The following is a 19,037-nucleotide window of genomic DNA, read 5'->3' on the forward strand; positions in this document are numbered from 1 at the left end:
TGATTCGATAATTCCTTCCTGAAATTGTCCAATAGCGCCAGGTGGACGATAAATTAAGAGTCCAGAAAATGACACTTCTGGGGATACAGTGATGGCAAATTGTGCACTTTCACAGTCAGGGATGGAGCTGTCGATCATACGACAGATTAGGTGCTCTCTACATACTATGGCTATCCCTCCTCCAACTTTAAGTTGTCTGTCCCTGCGTTGAATCAGATATCCCGGAGGAAGAGCCTGGACAATATCTGGGCCAGACATGGATCCCAGCCACGTTTCAGTTAAAAAAAGGATGTCAAGTCCAAGATCTTGAATTAGCAAGGAAATTTCAGTAGCATGTTTAGGTAATGAGCGGCAGTTGACCAAAGCCATTTTCAAGATGCCTTCTGCTTTAATTGTGTTAATATCCGCTTCCGTGGTTCTAAACGGGCAGTGTTGACAGGAAGGACGACATGCCGCTAGGTTTATAGAATGAGTGCAAGAGGGCGGCAGGACACTCTTAAGTGCAAGGAGAGTCAGGCGGGAGTAAGTCTGTAAACAGCTAGAAGATCGCTCAGAGATACTGGTCCCTGGGCCCGTCCAAGCGCGAACGGGCGCAAACGGGCTTACCTCTGGCGCGCCTCCGGCGCAGGTCCGGCGCGTCCGCTGCCCGCGTCCGCTGCGCGGAATCATGACTGACCGTTTAAGTAGAGCGAGTAGAGCGCTCGTCCAATAGCGCCCAACCTAAGATGGCCGCCAATTCTTCATATATATATATATATATATATATATATATATATATATACATATATATATATATATATATATATATATATACATTTGTGGTTACACTTATCTGGTTAATTTTTAATATGCATGTGCCTTTACCATGCATGCTTTAACAATGCAAATTTCAATGTTAAGACGTATGGTAAAGGTATATGTGTGGTAAAGACTAGGGTGGTAGTTTCACATTCACTGTAACGCCTGCATTGTAAAGCCATGTTTAGTAATGTCATGGTCATTGTAATGCCCGCATTGTAAAGCCATGCGTCGTAATGGCTTCTGTGTTCCCATCATACATTCACAATATTAAACTAATTGAAATTCAAGTAAAAAACTGCATATTACATTATGCATTGCTGGTCACAAGCCGAGCGTAACCACAGCGGTTCAATGTATTCTTCTTATCTGAGTTTTAGGCGCTCATGTTCTAAAAGTGTTTATTAACTTTTAAGTATTACTCACGCATCAGGGAATTAATACACATCTACAATGTTCTACGAAAGAAATGTGTTCTCTCACATCTTCCTAGGCGTAATTTGAAAACTAGCACAAATGATAGTGCCTCTTTAATAAAGATCTTTAAAATCTCTCTCATACCACCTTGCTCTGCATGATATTTATTTTTACATTTTCTAAAATCAGTAAAATATATTCTAATAGCTTACTTTCTGATGAAATGCTTACTTGCCTCACATTGAGCACATCTCCAAGTACATGGAAAGCGTCACATAAATAGGTTCCACAGCATGGTGTTGACAAACCTTAATGAAGTTCGTTGCAAAAAATGGTTTGGTTTCTAAACTTTAAAGTTTGCTTTGTAATCCTTAACTAGATGCCATTGCAGAGTCTTCTCCTCAGAGGATGTAGGAAGTGGGGGTGTCGATATTAGAATATTGAAGATAATAACAGGATAATGGATAAGTTTAGCATTGATTCTTGATTGAGTGTGAGCACAGAATGCCAAAATCCAGAGGTGCTGTCCATAAACCTCTTTTGCAGGGTTATGAACAGCATTCTTTTTTTTCAAAGCAAGAGGCTTTTGTACTGGATGAAACCTGAATGTGCTCTGTTGAATTGTTATGGAGATTATGCTAAAGATAAACGCTCATAAAGCCCAGCTGGTGATATTTCAATTCAACATTACAGGTTAAAGCCATGCCTTAGTAAATAATTCATTCACACTACTGTATGTATTAAATATACTGGCAAAAGACGCACGTTTTAATCTCCCTGAAAAGCAGTATTATGTATGAAGTTCATATAAAGTGAATATTTGATAAGGCCATAAATTAAATTGTTTGTGGCTGTGCAGAGAATACATTTTTGTGTACTCGGCAAGACTGCAATTTGATTTACAGTCTTGAAAATCAGGGGAGTATGGAATAGCTGTGTTTGATCAAGGGAACATCCTACATCTTATTCTACAGTACTTTGTATTTTCTCTTTAACTGTTTTGCTGCCCCAAGGATGGGGTCTCTTGGTTTTGTATCTTAATATATATCCACATTGTTTCTGTCCGTTTGTAAAATTTATGGTGCGACTGTCTCTATAAATCTGACTGGTGTATGCTTACAATAATCCGATTATAAAGGTGTACGAAATCTGCATTTCTGCACTCCAGGTTTTTTGCTGGGCTCTATTTTTAGTGGTTTTAGACCTCTGTGCACTTTACCCCTGCAACTAGGAGTAGTTCCTTTTTGGTACAATGATATTGCCTGTAAACCGCTTTATACGATGTAGAAAATGCACGGAGAGCCTGAAAGTTGAATGCCACCGGTGGACTGCAGCACCTATTGTGCCATGCACTATAGTGGTAGTGCAATCATGCCTACATGCCTAAATTGTGTAGCCTAAATACTGAAGCGTAAAACCTGCAGTGCAAATTTTCACAATAACCCTTTGGGACAGGAAAAGACCTGCCTTTAAATATGATGAATTCATCATTATGTTGTATTCCATGTAGCCCACAAGGCACGGTGCATGGTATTTAAAAGGGGTGTACGTAGACAATTAATATTACCATGTCCCTCCAGAGACAACGCCCTTACGGCTATTTTCACTGTAGCAAGCCTATCAGATTGCTGACTAAAATACTAATTCAGTTAACTCGGTAAAGGGAATAGCGTAACAAAATTAAACCCCAATTTTTTATATTTATAAAAAATTCCTGTTAATGTGAGATCTTATTAAGGAAAATATCAATCTAAAAAGTCAAATTTTCCCATGGGTCAGCTGCGACCCCTTGCATTGCCCCTGTGAACCCGGGCCTCATGGACTTGAAAGGCAAAGCAAGGAACTTAAGTTAAACACTTTTCCCGTGCCTCAGCCACTTTCTGCAGCTTAGTGAGAAAACTGGGGTATGCGTTTGTCCGCTTCAGCAGGGGAACTTTAAATATAATGTTATGATTCTCCTTCATTGTGATGTGTTAATTGGTGCTTCCTTGCCCCTCCCACCACATAAATTAAAATGTTTGAGAGAGCATCCTGGGGATGTAAAGGCCCCTTCTCAGAGTGGATGGGCTGCTTTGGGATTTTAAGGACATTGCAATTCAACGTCATGACCAGGGGCGGCTGGTGACATTTGAAAGTGGTGTGGCGTAAAATTATTGTCTCAATGAGAAGTAGACCTTACAACATGTAAAATGAAGTTTCCCTTTAAAGTCCTTCCTAAATTGAGTAGCACTCTGAGTTTGACATCACCCCTGAACAAATGCACGCGCAGGAGAAGTGCCAGCTAAACAGAAAATGCCCACCTTTTAGATTTATTACTCCAACGATAGAGCTCGGAATCAGTAGTGTTTTTAAAGAATTTTTCTCACCAATGAATTAAAAGCCAAATGCGGTAAAATGTAATATAGATCCCCACATACAGTAAACGGTGCATCCACTAAAATGTGAAAGATTAACTCAGCACAGCCACAACCTCTATACCAAAGCACCCAGTCGCGGCTCGGGGGGAGGGGGAGGGGGATCGCACCGGGGATCGGGTTCCGAGGAATGAAATAATATGAAGTAATTTAATTTTAAAAAGTAAAAGAAACTTACCTTATAGCGGGACCGGTCCGCCGTCATCTCTGCTCATCGACCTCTTGGCGCCTCACATCACGCACGTATGGGGACTGGCAGCCCCTCGCAGCCAATCCTGGCGCTTGGGGCACAGGTTTCTCTTCGCCCGGAGCACGCCCATTAGGAACCCAAAGGGCTCCTAATGGGCATGTGCAAAAAAGTGCAAACACAAGTGCGCATGCGTGGGCACGGGTAAAAAATTCACCCTCCGTCCCCACTCATGCGCACTTGTGTTGCTTGCTCTGGTGACATGACATTATCATGTCAGTCAACATGACGCCACCCCGCCCACCCCCTTCAGACTCTGAAGGGGGTGGGCGATGTGATGTCATGCTGACTGACATGATGATTGGAATATCAGTTCTCCTGAGGCCCGCCTGCCTTGGTGTCTGCATATTTACTTTTAACTGTAAACCGCCAAGGGAGCTGCGGGCTACTGCGGGCGGGCAGGGGGGATACGCCCCCACGCCCCAATGGACGCACCGCGCCTGGACATGACCTACAGAAAACAGTTTGAGCTGACAATTATTTCTTCACAGTGCTTAAAAGAGCTTATATGCTCTTTTACAGTGCTGTTCCTCCTTTTTCATATGTGTTTGCCATAAAAATCCTTTAAATCTAAAGAGAAGTTGCCTTGGTCTAGCAATGACAACAACAATGGCAGAGTCAAAAGAGGCAACTGCAAAAGGTTGTTAGTTATGCCAGGCTCAGTTCAGTCCATACATGAAGGGTAGGCCATGAACATAAGGCTAGTCATCTTACTAGGTGTTTTTAATAATGTGTTTTTCTGTAGTGCCTCATGTCTCATTTCTGTTTTTAAGCAATATAAGTAATATTTGTGGCAGGAATGCCATTACGTCGAGGTGCTGTTCTAGATGGTATAAGAAGGAGAACAGAGGTAGCTCTAAAAGGGCTTCCTCACTGAGCACAACTGCGCAATCCTTGTTAAATCTCTTTACCTCCTGGCTAGTTTTCGCTTACTTTATTTGAAATAATGGGAACATTTAGAATCATGTTGAAAATGCATCATATTCATGTTGTGTGGTGTGACTATGTTGATAAATAGCGCCATTCATACCTTTGACCATACAGGACAGCTACAATAGTCCCTCTGGGCATAGCTATTAGCTGAAGATTAATTAATGCAGTTTGATCATGGTTTCTAAAAATCAAAATATGATAGTGAGTTCCTGGTGTTTGGAATGGTCATGGGGGCATATTTATGAGGGCTTTGCATCATGCTTGCACCACACAACAAGGTACATGCACAGCACAAGCCTCTAAATCATATTTAAGAAGCCATGCAAAGCAACGTTTAGTGGAAAGGGGCGACCACTCGGTCCCCCCGAACGTATGGCAGAGTGCCTCGATCCCCCCGGGAAGCCATTTTGGGCGGGAGGCGCGTCTCGGCTGGTATGCCCGAAGCGGCGTAGCCGGGGCGCGCTTTTTCCCGCCCTAGAGTGGGCTGGCCTAGACACTGACGCGGCCGGCCACGCCCTCGGGGCAGGCAGGGGCGGGTTTACGCCCGCCCTGAAGATGGATAAAAAGGGACGCAAGACCAGAAGACATCCTCTTGTTCCTGTGCTCTGAAGCTGCACCTCCTCGCTGCACGTGAGCTCGAGACGGAACGAAGAGCCAATTTTGAGCGTTTTAATCGTTCTTGTTTGTTTTGCAGTTACTTTGTTGGAGAATGCCGAAGAAGGTGGGAAAGCGCATGACTACCGACCAGATGCTGCGTGTTCTCGTGAAGGAGATGGCCGAGCTAAAGAAGCGGGTGGACAAGAATGAGGAAAGGGGTCCAAAACGTCCTTTGGCGGGAGCAGCCCCGGGAGGGAAAAACAAGAGGCCCAGGAGGGGGGCAGCGGGTGATGACATCCCGGGTCCCAGTGCCCCGCTCGAGGCTCCAACTCCCTTGCCGGAGGGGGGGAATCCGATTCCCGTTGTGGTCACCCCCGTGTCCGAGGATGATATGCCGCCCGAGCTGGCAGCACAATTGGCAGCGTGGTTGGGGAAAGGTAACGAGGGCGCCACGGCTGTCGATGCGCAGGCGCTGATGAAGCAATTGCGTGAGAAACGGGAAGCAGCCAAGGTGCCCGTGCCGGCTGCAGTAGGGGACAAGACACCGGGGACGATTGCGACCACAGAGGCAGCGTCAGGTGCAGGTAAGCGGCCATTGCCGATCGCGAGGGATGAGTCAACACCCTCTCGGAGAGAAAAGTTGGGGCAACATGTACCTTTGGCTATTAAGGAAAAGATTTGGGCGGGGGAATATGTGAACATTTTTTCATTGCTTGTTGATCATTATGAGGTAGAGCATGTAAAGAGTCAGAAGGATCTCATGCATCCGAGTGTTTGGCGCGCAAAAATGGCCGCCTTTAAAGTGAATGAGAATATCGGCAATTGGGGCAATGCTTGGGGAATCTTTACATCAATCTTGGGGGAACGTAGACCTGAGTTGCTTTCCGAGTTCCCAATATATCAATCACGAATCATGGGGTACTCGACATCGCACCAGGGTAATCATTGGTTCTGTTATGATAATCTGTTCAGAAAGGAAAAGGAGCATAATAAAAGTTTAACATGGGATTGTTATGATGCCTTGACTTGGGATAAGATGAAGGAGTCAGGAATGTTGAAAATGCCGTTGGTGGGGAGTAATGTTGGCGAATCCTCCCGGCAATATGCGGGGACGCCCTTTCGATCAGGTACGGGTGCCGACGATCACTCGAAACCTACCGGCAGTACCGGAAAAAAGGGTTTCTGCTTTAATTACAACAGAGGTAGATGTACTAGACCCCAGGGATCGTGTAAATTCAAACATGAGTGTAGTGGTTGTGGGTCGTCCCATCCTGAGTCCTCGTGCAGAGCCAGAACGGGTGATAACGGGGGGAGAGGAGGCGCCAAACAGGTCTAATATAGTCCGAGGGGCGCCTTTACCCACTCCGATTGATACCCTGGCGATGATTCCTTGGCTCAGTGACTACCCGGATCGTACTTCTGCTGGGGTGCTGCGGAACGGTTTTTCGTATGGTTTCCGCATCCCGGTAGGGGACTTTCAGGGTGTGGATAGGTGTAAAAATCGACTTTCCGTCCTGCAGCATACGACCGTAGTACAGGACAAGATCCGGAAAGAGGTGACTCGAGGTCGGGTCGCCGGCCCGTTTAGTGTACCCCCGGTCCAGAATTTTGTTTGTTCTCCCTTAGGGGTAGTCCCCAAGAAAGACCCCGGTGAGTTCCGACTGATTCATAATTTATCAGCCCCACGAGGTCTTTCCGTAAATGATGCAATTGATCCAGAAGTGTGTTCGGTGCGGTACGCATCCTTCGATGAGGCCGTAGCCATTTTGAATCGCCTGGGGCCCGGGGCGCTGATGGCGAAGTCAGATATCGAGTCAGCGTTCCGTTTGCTCCCGGTACACCCAGACGACCAGCGTCTCCTAGGTTTCATGTTTCAGGGTTGTTATTACATGGATAGGTGTATGCCAATGGGGTGCTCTATATCCTGTGCTTATTTCGAGAAATTCAGTAGTTTTCTACAATGGGTCTTCACAAAGAAAACAGGTTTCCGAGATGTAATGCACTACCTTGATGATTTTCTGTTTCTTGGGGCAGCCGGGGGTCTTGAATGTGGCCGGGCCTTGGCCGAATTTTGTGTGTTAATGAAACAGTTTGGTGTGCCATTGGCACCGGGTAAAACAGTGGGTCCTACGACTTGCCTCGAGTTTCTGGGGATCGAGTTGGACTCCATTGAGGGGTGTTTCCGTTTGCCAGCCGAGAAAGTGTTGAAGTTCAGGGCTGCGCTACAAATGTGTATAAATGCATCAAAAGTTACGCTGCAACAATTACAGCAGGTGGTGGGACAGTTGAATTTTGCCTTGAGGGTAATACCAATGGCCCGCCCCTTTTCCCGTTCAATTGCCCAAGTGATGGTCGGCCTTAAAGAGGGCCATCATCGCACGAGACTATCGGCCGAGATCCGCCAGGACATGCGTATTTGGTTAGCATTTTTGGCGGATTTCAATGGTAGAATCGTCTGGAATGAACCAGCCGTGTCTTCTGAAGAGCTGGGGCTATGGACAGATTCGGCAGGAAGCATAGGTTTTGGCGCCATCTTCGGCACGAAATGGTCGGCACAAAGATGGCCGACATGGTGGCATGAGAATGGTCTGACGAGTAATATTGCTTTCCTGGAACTGTTTCCCATCTTGGTGGCCTTGAGAACATGGCCCGATGGGTTCAAAGATCACTCTGTCATATTTTGGTCTGACAATATGACCGTGGTCGAGTGCATCAATAGTCAGGCAGCACGTTGTAAACTGATTTTAAGACTGCTTAAAGAAATTGTTTTACTGTGTATGCAATTGAACGTGCTATTCAGAGCAAAGCATGTTCCAGGGGTGATGAATCAGGCGGCTGACGCACTGTCTCGTTTTCAAATGCAGGCTTTTTCGGGTTTCCTCCCCTCAGCGGACCCAGAGCCGGCACCCTTTCCCGAAGCTCTCTGGTCTCTCGGTGCCCCGAACTTCGTCACCTCGTGGGAGAGAGTCTAGCACCAAGGACGAGGAAGGCATACGAAGGGGCGTTTCGGGCCTATTTAGCCTTTTTGGGGAGTGATAGAGAGCGACTTTGGGGTCACGAGGAAGGGGTAGTGAATTTCCTGATGTCCTTACGTAGGGCTGGGAAATCGGTGGCTACGGCCCAGAGGCATCGTGCTGCCATTTCCTTTGTTGCCAGAGCACACGCTATCCAGGACCCGACAGCGTCTTTCGTTGTACAGAAAGCGCTGCGTGGGTGGCAACGCCTTCAGGGTCGCAGAGTAGATGAAAGGCGCCCGATAGGTTTGGATAGATTGTCCCAGTTGTTGGCCACACTCCCGGCCACATGTTCATCTTAGTTTGAGGCGGTGCTGTTCCGAGCCGCTTTTACGCTAGCATTTCACGGAGCGATGCGGGTAAGCGAACTAGTTGCAAGGAACAAACTGGATGTGGCAGGGGGTTTGTGCCAAGAACACGTTCAGATCAGGGGAGAAACAATGACTGTCTCCTTTGTAAAGTCCAAGACTGACCAAGATGGGATGGGTGACTGCGTCATCATACGCAGGATTCCTGGCTCCTCCATGTGTCCGGTAAAGTGTTTAGAGGATTACCTAGCACGAAGGGTGGCATCATGGGGGGGGGGACTTTGTTAAGACACGCTGACGCCACCCCACTGACGAAATTTCAGTTTCAGCGGGTGCTTGCGATGTCGATTGCCGCTGCGGGCTTGAACCCGGGCGAATTTGGGACCCATTCCTTTCGGATAGGGGCTGCTACGGAAGCTACAGCCAGGGGTCTTAATGTTGAGCAAGTGAAACGAGTGGGGCGTTGGTCCTCCAATTGTTATAAAAGATACGTGCGGTTGCACATGTTGTGAAGCTGTAATAATGTACTCACGCTTCTTGTTTTTGTTTGGTTTTCAGTTACGCAAGCCTACGAGGCGGGGCGGACTATGCAGTCGACCTTACACTGGGCCAGCGGTCAGACATCACCGGCTGTGAAAAAGGAGGTGTGGGTCGTGGGCCACTCATACGCGAGGCGTGCCGCAGACGTATTCAAAGCAGGTGACATGATTCACGTAGCTGGGGAATACGGGTACAGGATTTCCTTCTACGGAAGGGGCGGTCTCTGTATTGACCAGTTTCAAACATTTTTCGAGGGTTTGTTAGGGCGGACAAGGTCACCGCCGTCTGTAGTTATAGTGCATGTTGGGGGCAATGATTTGGTCACCATCGGTAGACGATTACTCCTGGAGGCAATGCTTTCCACTGTAAGTTGGTTGGCGAGGAGAGTTCCGGGGTGCACGATTGCATGGTCCCATTTGATTCCACGAAAGGTGTGGCGGGGGGCTATCTCTATTCCTGCTTTGAACCATTCTGTTAGAAAGCTTAACAATAAAGTGAGTAGGTTGTTCCGTTCCAGGACATTGCATTCTATTTCTCATAGCTGTATTAATGATGACAGTATGTATTTGGGGGATGGTGTGCATTTGTCTTGGGTGGGGAATGAGTTACTCTTAGGAGACTTCTTAGCATGGTTAAAATCGTTGAAACATGACCTTTAGGTAGGAGTTTTGTGGGGGGTCCGGATAGCCGGTCAACTATCCGGCCTGTGGCGGTAAGGTCATGATCGGTGAGCACTAATTGGAAGATCCCTATGAGTGGGCGTCACCCAACACAGATGGGAGCGCTCGGGGGAGGTGGCCTTTGGCCCCTCAACGGGGAGGCGGTCCCTTCTAAGGATGGGTCGCCGAAAGAAGAGGAAAGGCGGTCAAGGCCCCTTCCTGTGTAGGAGGGGTTACAGCCCCCTCCTGGGGAATTTCCCGGGGCCAGTGACATCTGCGACGGCAGATGCGGTAAGTTGTGTGGGGTTGGGGGGAGGTCTACGATACCTTCTAGATACCTCACACGAGTCTTCGAACGACCTTTAACTGGCGTCGAGTTGATAAGTGCCCCCGTCAAGTCAAGGGAAATTGGTAGTAGTTGCACTTGAGTACGCCTCAGTGCTGTCGCCCCTCCCAAGTGGGGGGGGTATGTCTGGTTAGGGATCTTGACACCGGTTACGACCTTGCCGTTGGCCCTTAAACGTTAGGATGTACAATTTCAATATTTCAAGTAAATGTTTTGTAGGATGTTAGATCGGCTAGGAGAACCTCTGTATTAGAGAATCTGTTAAGGTTAGCCAAACATCGCAATGTGGTATGAAATTGTACATTAATGTTTAAATGTTTTAAATTTTTGTTTTAATAAATACGGCCGGGAGGGTCACTCCCTCCCACTTCCAAAAACTTCAAGAACTGTTTCCGGTTTCCCTCCTTTGGGGATTGTGTTGAGAGGGGGTGGCGGGTATCTCAGCCATATGGAAAGGGGCGACCACTCGGTCCCCCCGAACGTATGGCAGAGTGCCTCGATCCCCCCGGGAAGCCATTTTGGGCGGGAGGCGCGTCTCGGCTGGTATGCCCGAAGCGGCGTAGCCGGGGCGCGCTTTTTCCCGCCCTAGAGTGGGCTGGCCTAGACACTGACGCGGCCGGCCACGCCCTCGGGGCAGGCAGGGGCGGGTTTACGCCCGCCCTGAAGATGGATAAAAAGGGACGCAAGACCAGAAGACATCCTCTTGTTCCTGTGCTCTGAAGCTGCACCTCCTCGCTGCACGTGAGCTCGAGACGGAACGAAGAGCCAATTTTGACCCACCCACCAGCCCCCGAGGACAGCCAGTAGTTTTAATAAAATTGATCAATTATTCTATTTCGTTTACAGGTTGTTTTAGTGTTATGTTCATGTTGAATGTGTAATAAAGATTGGTCTAATTTTACAAGTTTGTGATTAAAGAACTTCGAGTTTAAGGTCCATTTATAAACAGGTTTTTCGGTCATAGTGGCCAATATAGTTTCGTTTAGTTAGCATTTGTCGTATTTATTTTGGTCGGGCGGTAAGGTCATGATCGGTGAGCACTAATTGGAAGATCCCTATGAGTGGGCGTCACCCAACACGGATGGGAGCGCTCGGGGGAGGTGGCCTTTGGCCCCTCAACGGGGAGGCGGTCCCTTCTAAGGATGGGTCGCCGAAAGAAGAGGAAAGGCGGTCAAGGCCCCTTCCTGTGTAGGAGGGGTTACAGCCCCCTCCTGGGGAATTTCCCGGGGCCAGTGACATCTGCGACGGCAGATGCGGTAAGTTGTGTGGGGTTGGGGGGAGGTCTACGATACCTTCTAGATACCTCACACGAGTCTTCGAACGACCTTTAACTGGCGTCGAGTTGATAAGTGCCCCCGTCAAGTCAAGGGAAATTGGTAGTAGTTGCACTTGAGTACGCCTCAGTGCTGTCGCCCCTCCCAAGTGGGGGGGGTATGTCTGGTTAGGGATCTTGACACCGGTTACGACCTTGCCGTTGGCCCTTAAACGTTAGGATGTACAATTTCAATATTTCAAGTAAATGTTTTGTAGGATGTTAGATCGGCTAGGAGAACCTCTGTATTAGAGAATCTGTTAAGGTTAGCCAAACATCGCAATGTGGTATGAAATTGTACATTAATGTTTAAATGTTTAAAATTTTTGTTTTAAAAAATACGGCCGGGAGGGTCACTCCCTCCCACTTCCAAAAACTTCAAGAACTGTTTCCGGTTTCCCTCCTTTGGGGATTGTGTTGAGAGGGGGTGGCGGGTATCTCAGCCATATGGCTTTGAATGGCCCTGCAATTCCCATCTGATGAGTAGCCTAAACTTGGGCTGAACTTTGCTTGTGGTCTCTGCCTGGGACCCTGAGAGTATCTAAGTGCATTCCCCCACTCCACGCCTCATGTCAGGGAGGTTTAGAAGTGCACTCCTGTGGTTGCTTGGGCACCAGTAAAATGTTCGCAAACTTTTGCTTCAGAGCTAAGCGGACCTACTGTGAAAAATACCCTATCACTAGTTCCATGGCATCAGATTTAATTTCAGTTTCGCCCCCATGAAACACTTCAGAATCTATAAAAAACATGACAAAGTCCTTTTCTGTTTTTGGACTTAGAAACTCTTTTAACCAAAAACCTTAAAAGCACAAGAGCCTTAGCCAGATCAACCTGCTTAAGGTATCCATCTTTCTGTTTCACAATAGAAGCTACAAATTCAGATTTGTCCCATGAAAGACATCTTTTTCTTTCAGAACAATGATGAAGTTCCTTTTTGGATTAGGGCCTTGAAACTTTTTCAAACTTCTTAACTTCCAGACATTCACCAAGATCAACTCACATGGTGTATTCAAACAGATTTTCACAGTCAGCCTCAAATCGTGCCTAAGTCCCAGTCTACCATGAAAATTGACATCAATTGGCACTTTGCTCTTTTAGGTGCCATTTTCAATTAAATCTTTCAAAATTCACATCTCTGGTTCCCCTTATTGGATGTTTGTCTTTTTGATGTATTTTGTTCAGTGACCTTTTCCCTATGTTTCTAATTTGGTTTATGATTTTTATTGTTTGACGTTTTGACTTTATCACTGTTTTGGTACTGCATAATTACTTTACACATTGCCCTAAATTAAGCCTGTCTGCTCTGTGCCACAACTACCAGAGATTGAGCTCAGGTTAATTCAGTGTCTTTGAGGATTCAACCTGAAAAGAGTTGTGATTTATCCTTGAGGTGACCAGATGCACACCGCAAATATTAATCCAATTTCTTGCTTGAGGCTAGTAATGAGTCATTCACTATTAAAGAGGCTGGTACATCTAAAAAGATTGGATTAAGACAGGTTTCTTATAGCTAGGTCTTTTTTATGCTCAATTGATAGTAGTGTGTTTGGTAAGCTTACCATTTGGCTCCATGTCATCAGCGATTCAATTTTCCAGACCTTTGCTTCACTTTAACAACCTAATGAAGTCTGGCTATTTTATATTGCATTCTTAGTTCACTAAGACAATGGCACTAACGGACAAGATTGACTTAAAAAAAGGGAAATCAATGACAGAAATAGAGTATCCCTAAAGACATGAAGTCATCATCTTGTAACCATAACTGGTGGGCGGGGGTACAGTCTGAGAGGCAGACATTGAATCTGTTCTCAAAAGCTTATTGATTGTAAGACCACATATAAACAAATGGTTTGTTTACATACTAGGTGTACTCATGTCAAAAAATAAACCCTCTAATTTAGCTTCTAGAAGGTCACTGAGTTGTTTGATACAGTTATCAAATTGTCAAATGTCATTAAGGAATATCTTACATATCAGGTATGTTAGTCCAATAGATTTAGACAATCTTAACCAGAAATGAAAAAGGTTGTTAAAGGACCAGGAAAGTGTGACCATCATGAAAGAGTGATATTGTAACCTTATTGTCCGATCAACTTTTGGTGCCATAATGCGGCAATCTTGTCACTAATTGATTTAAAGGGCGGAGGCCCAACTACAATGCAAGTCAAAAACATTCTTCTTGGAATATTTCTAATGACAAAAGGGACAGTTCTACTAGTAATAGGTGCTGAAGCTTGCCCAGGGAGGTCCCAGTCTAAATGGCCACTTGGAGGTATTTGTAGGGGTGGGCTGCAAACTTCGCTCCGACAGAGGAGTTGGCAGAGTTTGGCCACTCTGCGGTCTGCTTGGAGAACGGAGTTCAGCAAAAACTCCGCCAACTGCAATGTGGCAAAATTGACTGGCACCCGCACCTACCTAGTGGAAATGATTTTTGTATTTTGTCTAAAACTCTGCTGCAGTAACTGGACTGATTTCCTGAAAGTAAGGAAGGCTGGGGTTTATTCTAAAGAGGAAGGAAAGCCCACCTGCAAGAGGGTAGAGTGTCAGAGGAGGATTGTATAAACATATGCCATTAGAAACTGGGTAAACAATAGGGGATGGGAGGATTGCTGTGTAGCCATATTAGTATTGTCACCTGTATGTGCAAGATGGTGAGTTGTTGAAATTTGGGTTTACAAAGCTTGTCCACTGTTGTGCAGTCTATTGTGAATGTGGTAATGCTCCTCCTGTGATATCCTTTCCATGCCCCCTGTTAGTGAGTTGGAGGCAGAGGTCCCCCCGTTCTGCTGGGGCTTCAATCTTGCATGGCACGAAAGAACTACAATTTTCCTGTTTTTACCTCTCTCGACCTGGCTCCCAACCCCACTGCCAGGGCCCAACGACCATTGGACTACAAGGGCGTTGGCATTGTTTCTCCCCCAGACTCATCATCTCAAGTATTCCTCAAGTATTTATTGTGCCCCAGCCGCCCCATGCCCGTCCTCATTGCAAGGGACAGATCAGAATGGATGAAATACATGCGCAGCTGGGGTGTCCTGCCACACTACTGTTTGATGAGAATCCCAGTATTTCGTGAGAGAAGGACACTCAATAAGAACAGAAGAGACGGCACGCATAAAGTTGGTCGATTTTATTTATGCATTAATTTAGGCAAGTCCATTGAGCGGAGCCATTGTGGTGAAGGTGATTTGGCTGGAAGGAATGCCTGGCACCATTTTAATGAGATGATCTTCAAGTTCCTTTGCAAGCATTCTTTGGTGAGTTTGGCTTCCCATCACCAAGGCCTTCCTTATTACATTGATTGGACTACTAATCACAATTGGATTGGCAGGTTTTCTGCCACATGTCATTACTGAAACCTGCAGTATTGTCAATCACAGGTTCGGGAATACCATATTGGTAAATCGTAGTCTCCCATGATGCAGTGACGAGGGCCGAAATGCATCACTGCATGCAGTGGAATTATTAAAATAAAGAGGTGACATATGCCTGCTCTTCTAGTTGTTAAAAAATAAATACTTTAAATATCTCTTGTGTAGCAACGTCCCAAAATAGGCCTGTTTTCTACAAGATTGTATTATATTTTGCATGGATGCCATGGAATGAATACACCTTAATGTTGGTAAATTATGCTGTCCAAATGTAAAGCTTGATACCATATGTGTTCTCTTCAGCAGATCTGCCCATTGAACTGCTGTTTCTATAGACGTGGAAAACTCTGCCCACTGCCCCTTCCTTTGTACTTTTTCACTTGCAGAAAGCACAAATTGTGTAGCGAGTGTTTTATAATCGCTTGAACCTGAACTGGGCAGGGCACTGAGCATGCTGGGGCATTAATTAGGAATCACTGAGACTGGGGGTTCATTGATTCTGGTGCTAAGTCTTTCCTGAATGCTGAGTAGTCTGTGGCATTCAAAGTATGGGCACACATTGGCCTCCAGGTTCTGCCATGAGGGCCAAGAAAACACCTTTTATTTCACTAAATCTGTGGTGCAGTTCCCCAGCCCTGCCTGATGGATCAAGACTGCATTGGAAAAAATTTAAAGCACAGAGATTTGTTACAAGTGGATGTTTTGCTCTTGGCACATTTGGTAATGGAGAATGGAGGAAGAAATATCTGCAGTCCATATATTTTTCGGTGATATGTAGTGAGGAAGCAGAGAATGTGAGAAACACTTTCCTTGTTGTTGCTCATAATTCTCTGCAGTTGCATGTCACGCTAACAGCGGAGACTTTGTACTCCTTATTCTCACTTAAATATCTGCGCAGAAATAGTAAATATTCTGATTAATATCCTAAATGTCCCTCTTCTCTAGATGTAATGCTGGAGACAACTGATAAAACTCCACCTGCTCATGGAATTTTGTGGAATTTGGTGTCGTTTTCCAGTCATTCTGATTTTGAAACTCCACGAGCTCTGCCCAGCCCCAGTTATTTACTGCACTGAAAATGTGTTTAGCTGGATCTCATGGATTAGGTTTTTAACCTCATGAAGCCATGCCTGGCTCTGGCTTCCCGCCTTTTCCTGATGGGGGATTTTGAGAACTAAAAAAGTGATTATGTCCTAAGATAAATTATTGGCACAGGGCGGAGTGGAAAATTCATCCAACCAATAAAGTGACCACCGAGGCTTCTATATCCACATTTATCTTGCTCAGAGCTTTTGGTTCCAAAACCACGGTCTTCAGTGGGATTTTGACAATTAGTTATCAGATTTTGAGGGATTGTTAGTTGGATGGTATCCCACCACAAGTAATAATGTCACTATTCATGCAGCTCCACTAAATATTTCAGTAATTTAAATCTGCGCGGAACTCCTGGCAGCTATAGCATAGAGCAGACAGGCATAGCTTAAGAAAATATGTAAAGTGTTTAGAATTATCAAAATAGTTAAAAATAAAAAAAACGCAACACAATAAAAATCTTATTCCAATTTGTTTTGGAAATAGAGGATATTTTAAAGAACAAACTGACAAACATCCAAGAAGACGAAGTTGAGGTATGAATTTTGAAAGTTTTAAGAAAAATAGCTCTAAAATGTGCAAAGTACCAACAGTTGACACCTGGTTGTGGTGGACTGAGACAAGGGTATGGTATGAGGTTGACCACGATGGGGCGTGGTTCAATACGAGGTTGAGGTTTTCTGGTCAAAGAATTTGCCTTTGGACTTAGAAAATATTCTAAACATTAGAGACCTCGGCGAGGCAAGGCTTCAGGCTGGATCCGAAGATGGGTTCATGGACGACGGGTTGACCAAGGATGAGGTCTCAGTGAAGCTGTCAACAAAGGTGTGAAAAGCTCAGGATGGGGAAAATACAAAGTTTGCACCTCCTTTCATTAAAATATTCAAATCTTTTAATTCTTCACAATATATATTTTGTTTCTTGTTTAAACATAATAATCTTACAGAATAGTGAAGGCAATGCATAAAACCTACAGCCCATCCTCTTCTGATCCTTCTCTGAATGTACTAATTTGATGTACAAAAATTGGGATGCACTTCCCTGGTAAAATGGTTGTAACACAATTGCAGTTTTTTTTCACATTTCAGCTCACAGATGGTAATTGCTGCACATATGAAAAAATGAAGGCTAAATTCATTAAACTCTTTTTTTCAGGATTGGAGCGCATTGGTAGGGATTCCAGCTATGAGCAAGAAGGAAAGGTCCAGTTTGTTATTGATGCTGTCTATTCCATGGCCCATGCTCTGAACAATATGCACAAGGAACTCTGCCCTGGATCCATTGGGCTGTGCTCAAGAATGAGTGTGATCGAGGGCAAGGAGCTACTTAGTTACATTCGGGCAGTGAACTTCAATGGTAAGACAATATATTTTGGCTCATTTTCTGTTTTAAATAGATATGGCTTGAACTGCTCCAAGTTCAGATGGCAGTTTCATTGCACCATCTTATAGGTTTTGTAACTTGCTACTGACAATTTGTATGAGATACTGGCATCTAGAAAATATTCATGAGCTATTTAGGTTGTTGTGGTTGAAAAGAATGCAATATGCATGTTCATGGAAAACTATTGTTTCGAAAGAAAGAGACATATATGCACCTGTATATTATTGCAGACGATTTTGCACACATCCTTAAATTTACATTTTGTAAAATGAAGAAAATGTACTTAAAACTCATGTAACTATAGCTTGAATATTCCATATCATTAGTCTGACTCACCCACACACACGCACATGGTAAAACAAAATGTAGGGCATTTAGTACAATATGGCATGGCAAAATGCTATAGTTTTCATATGGTATCTGATTAAATATAAACCTTAAAATTATTCTAGTAATACTTGCTGCAAGAAACAACATGTTACGTGGCCGATGCTATATTTATTCATAGGTCCTACATGCGGAGAAGCTGGGCGACATCTGAGTGTACCTCAGTCAGAGCCTTGATTTTGAGGCAAGCAGATTAAGTTAGGATATTATGTCTTGAAATTTTCTCTTGAGAGTAGTTTTGTAATGTCTTGACCTCCTTCCTAAATGATATGTGTTCCAAATTGCCATGCGTGTTGTTACATGTTCCATAGTTAGAGAACAGAGATTGCTGATCTGTTTTGCTATAACTTCTTTTTCTTATGGTGTGTTGTGATCAGCTACATGGATGAATGGTTGTACCTACATTGACCTGGCCAATCTATAATCATGTAAAGATAAACATATGGAGAGCCCTGTATTCAGCAGGTCTCACGAACCAGGCATAGGAATTTCATACCCACTCTCATCTTGTTAGTAAGCTAGTGCGTATGATGTAAGGCCCTTTTGTTTGCTGTTTTTTTTAAGGATCAGTGCTATTTAGTCTGCATCTATTATAGTTTATTTAATCTTTATATTGACAACCACTAGTAGATCACAATGATGTAATGAACTTAAGGTTGACTGAAGGCTCCAAAGAGTGGACTTCAATGTGTACTTCAATGTTGTGTGATGAACCATGGTGTGATGTTCTCAAATCATGAAGAGTCTGGTATTTGGATATGGAAGAAGAGGAACATACTGTAAGGATTGTCCCATGCTGTGAGGATGGGGGATCTCAAATCACAGATTGCAATTCTCGCTCCCACACAACAAGGGATAGGCACTTTTGTCCTTATCTATGCAGGGTGACTTTCATACTGTGTTCAATAGTCGAAGTGAATGTATTAGCTCTACTTCGATTGTAAGTACCTCAATAATATTTATATATTCACCATACTTCCATACTATCTCTAAGTAAGACATCAGCCATTGGGCAAACATAAGTGTTAAATGGCAGTGAGTAGAGGGGGAGGGTAGAGGAGCACAATGTATTCAGGTTAGGGCATAACCCCAATAGCTATTTCATTTTGTGGGTTGGATGCCTATTTTAAAACAATGGAAGTCACAACAGGTTAGTTGTGGTCATGGAATGTATCAATCTTGTTTTCAGGCTAGGTGTTCTATCATGCCAAAGACAGCA

At 44.8% G+C, this 19,037-nt stretch overlaps 1 protein-coding gene across 1 annotated transcript in view; it reads left to right on the forward strand.

Annotated features, from left to right (window-relative positions):
• The window catches only part of LOC147750721 (metabotropic glutamate receptor 8-like), a 2,581,536-nt gene that overhangs the window by 1,676,811 nt on the left and 885,688 nt on the right, over positions 1-19,037 (forward strand). Inside the window, exon 7 of the mRNA XM_086967414.1 lies at positions 17,204-17,404. Coding sequence (XP_086823540.1) covers positions 17,204-17,404 — 201 coding nt within the window. The remainder of the gene's footprint in view (positions 1-17,203; positions 17,405-19,037) is intronic.

Source organism: Lissotriton vulgaris, chromosome 1_1 (assembly GCF_964263255.1).
Source record: "Lissotriton vulgaris chromosome 1_1, aLisVul1.2, whole genome shotgun sequence".
Taxonomy (NCBI): domain Eukaryota; kingdom Metazoa; phylum Chordata; class Amphibia; order Caudata; family Salamandridae; genus Lissotriton; species Lissotriton vulgaris.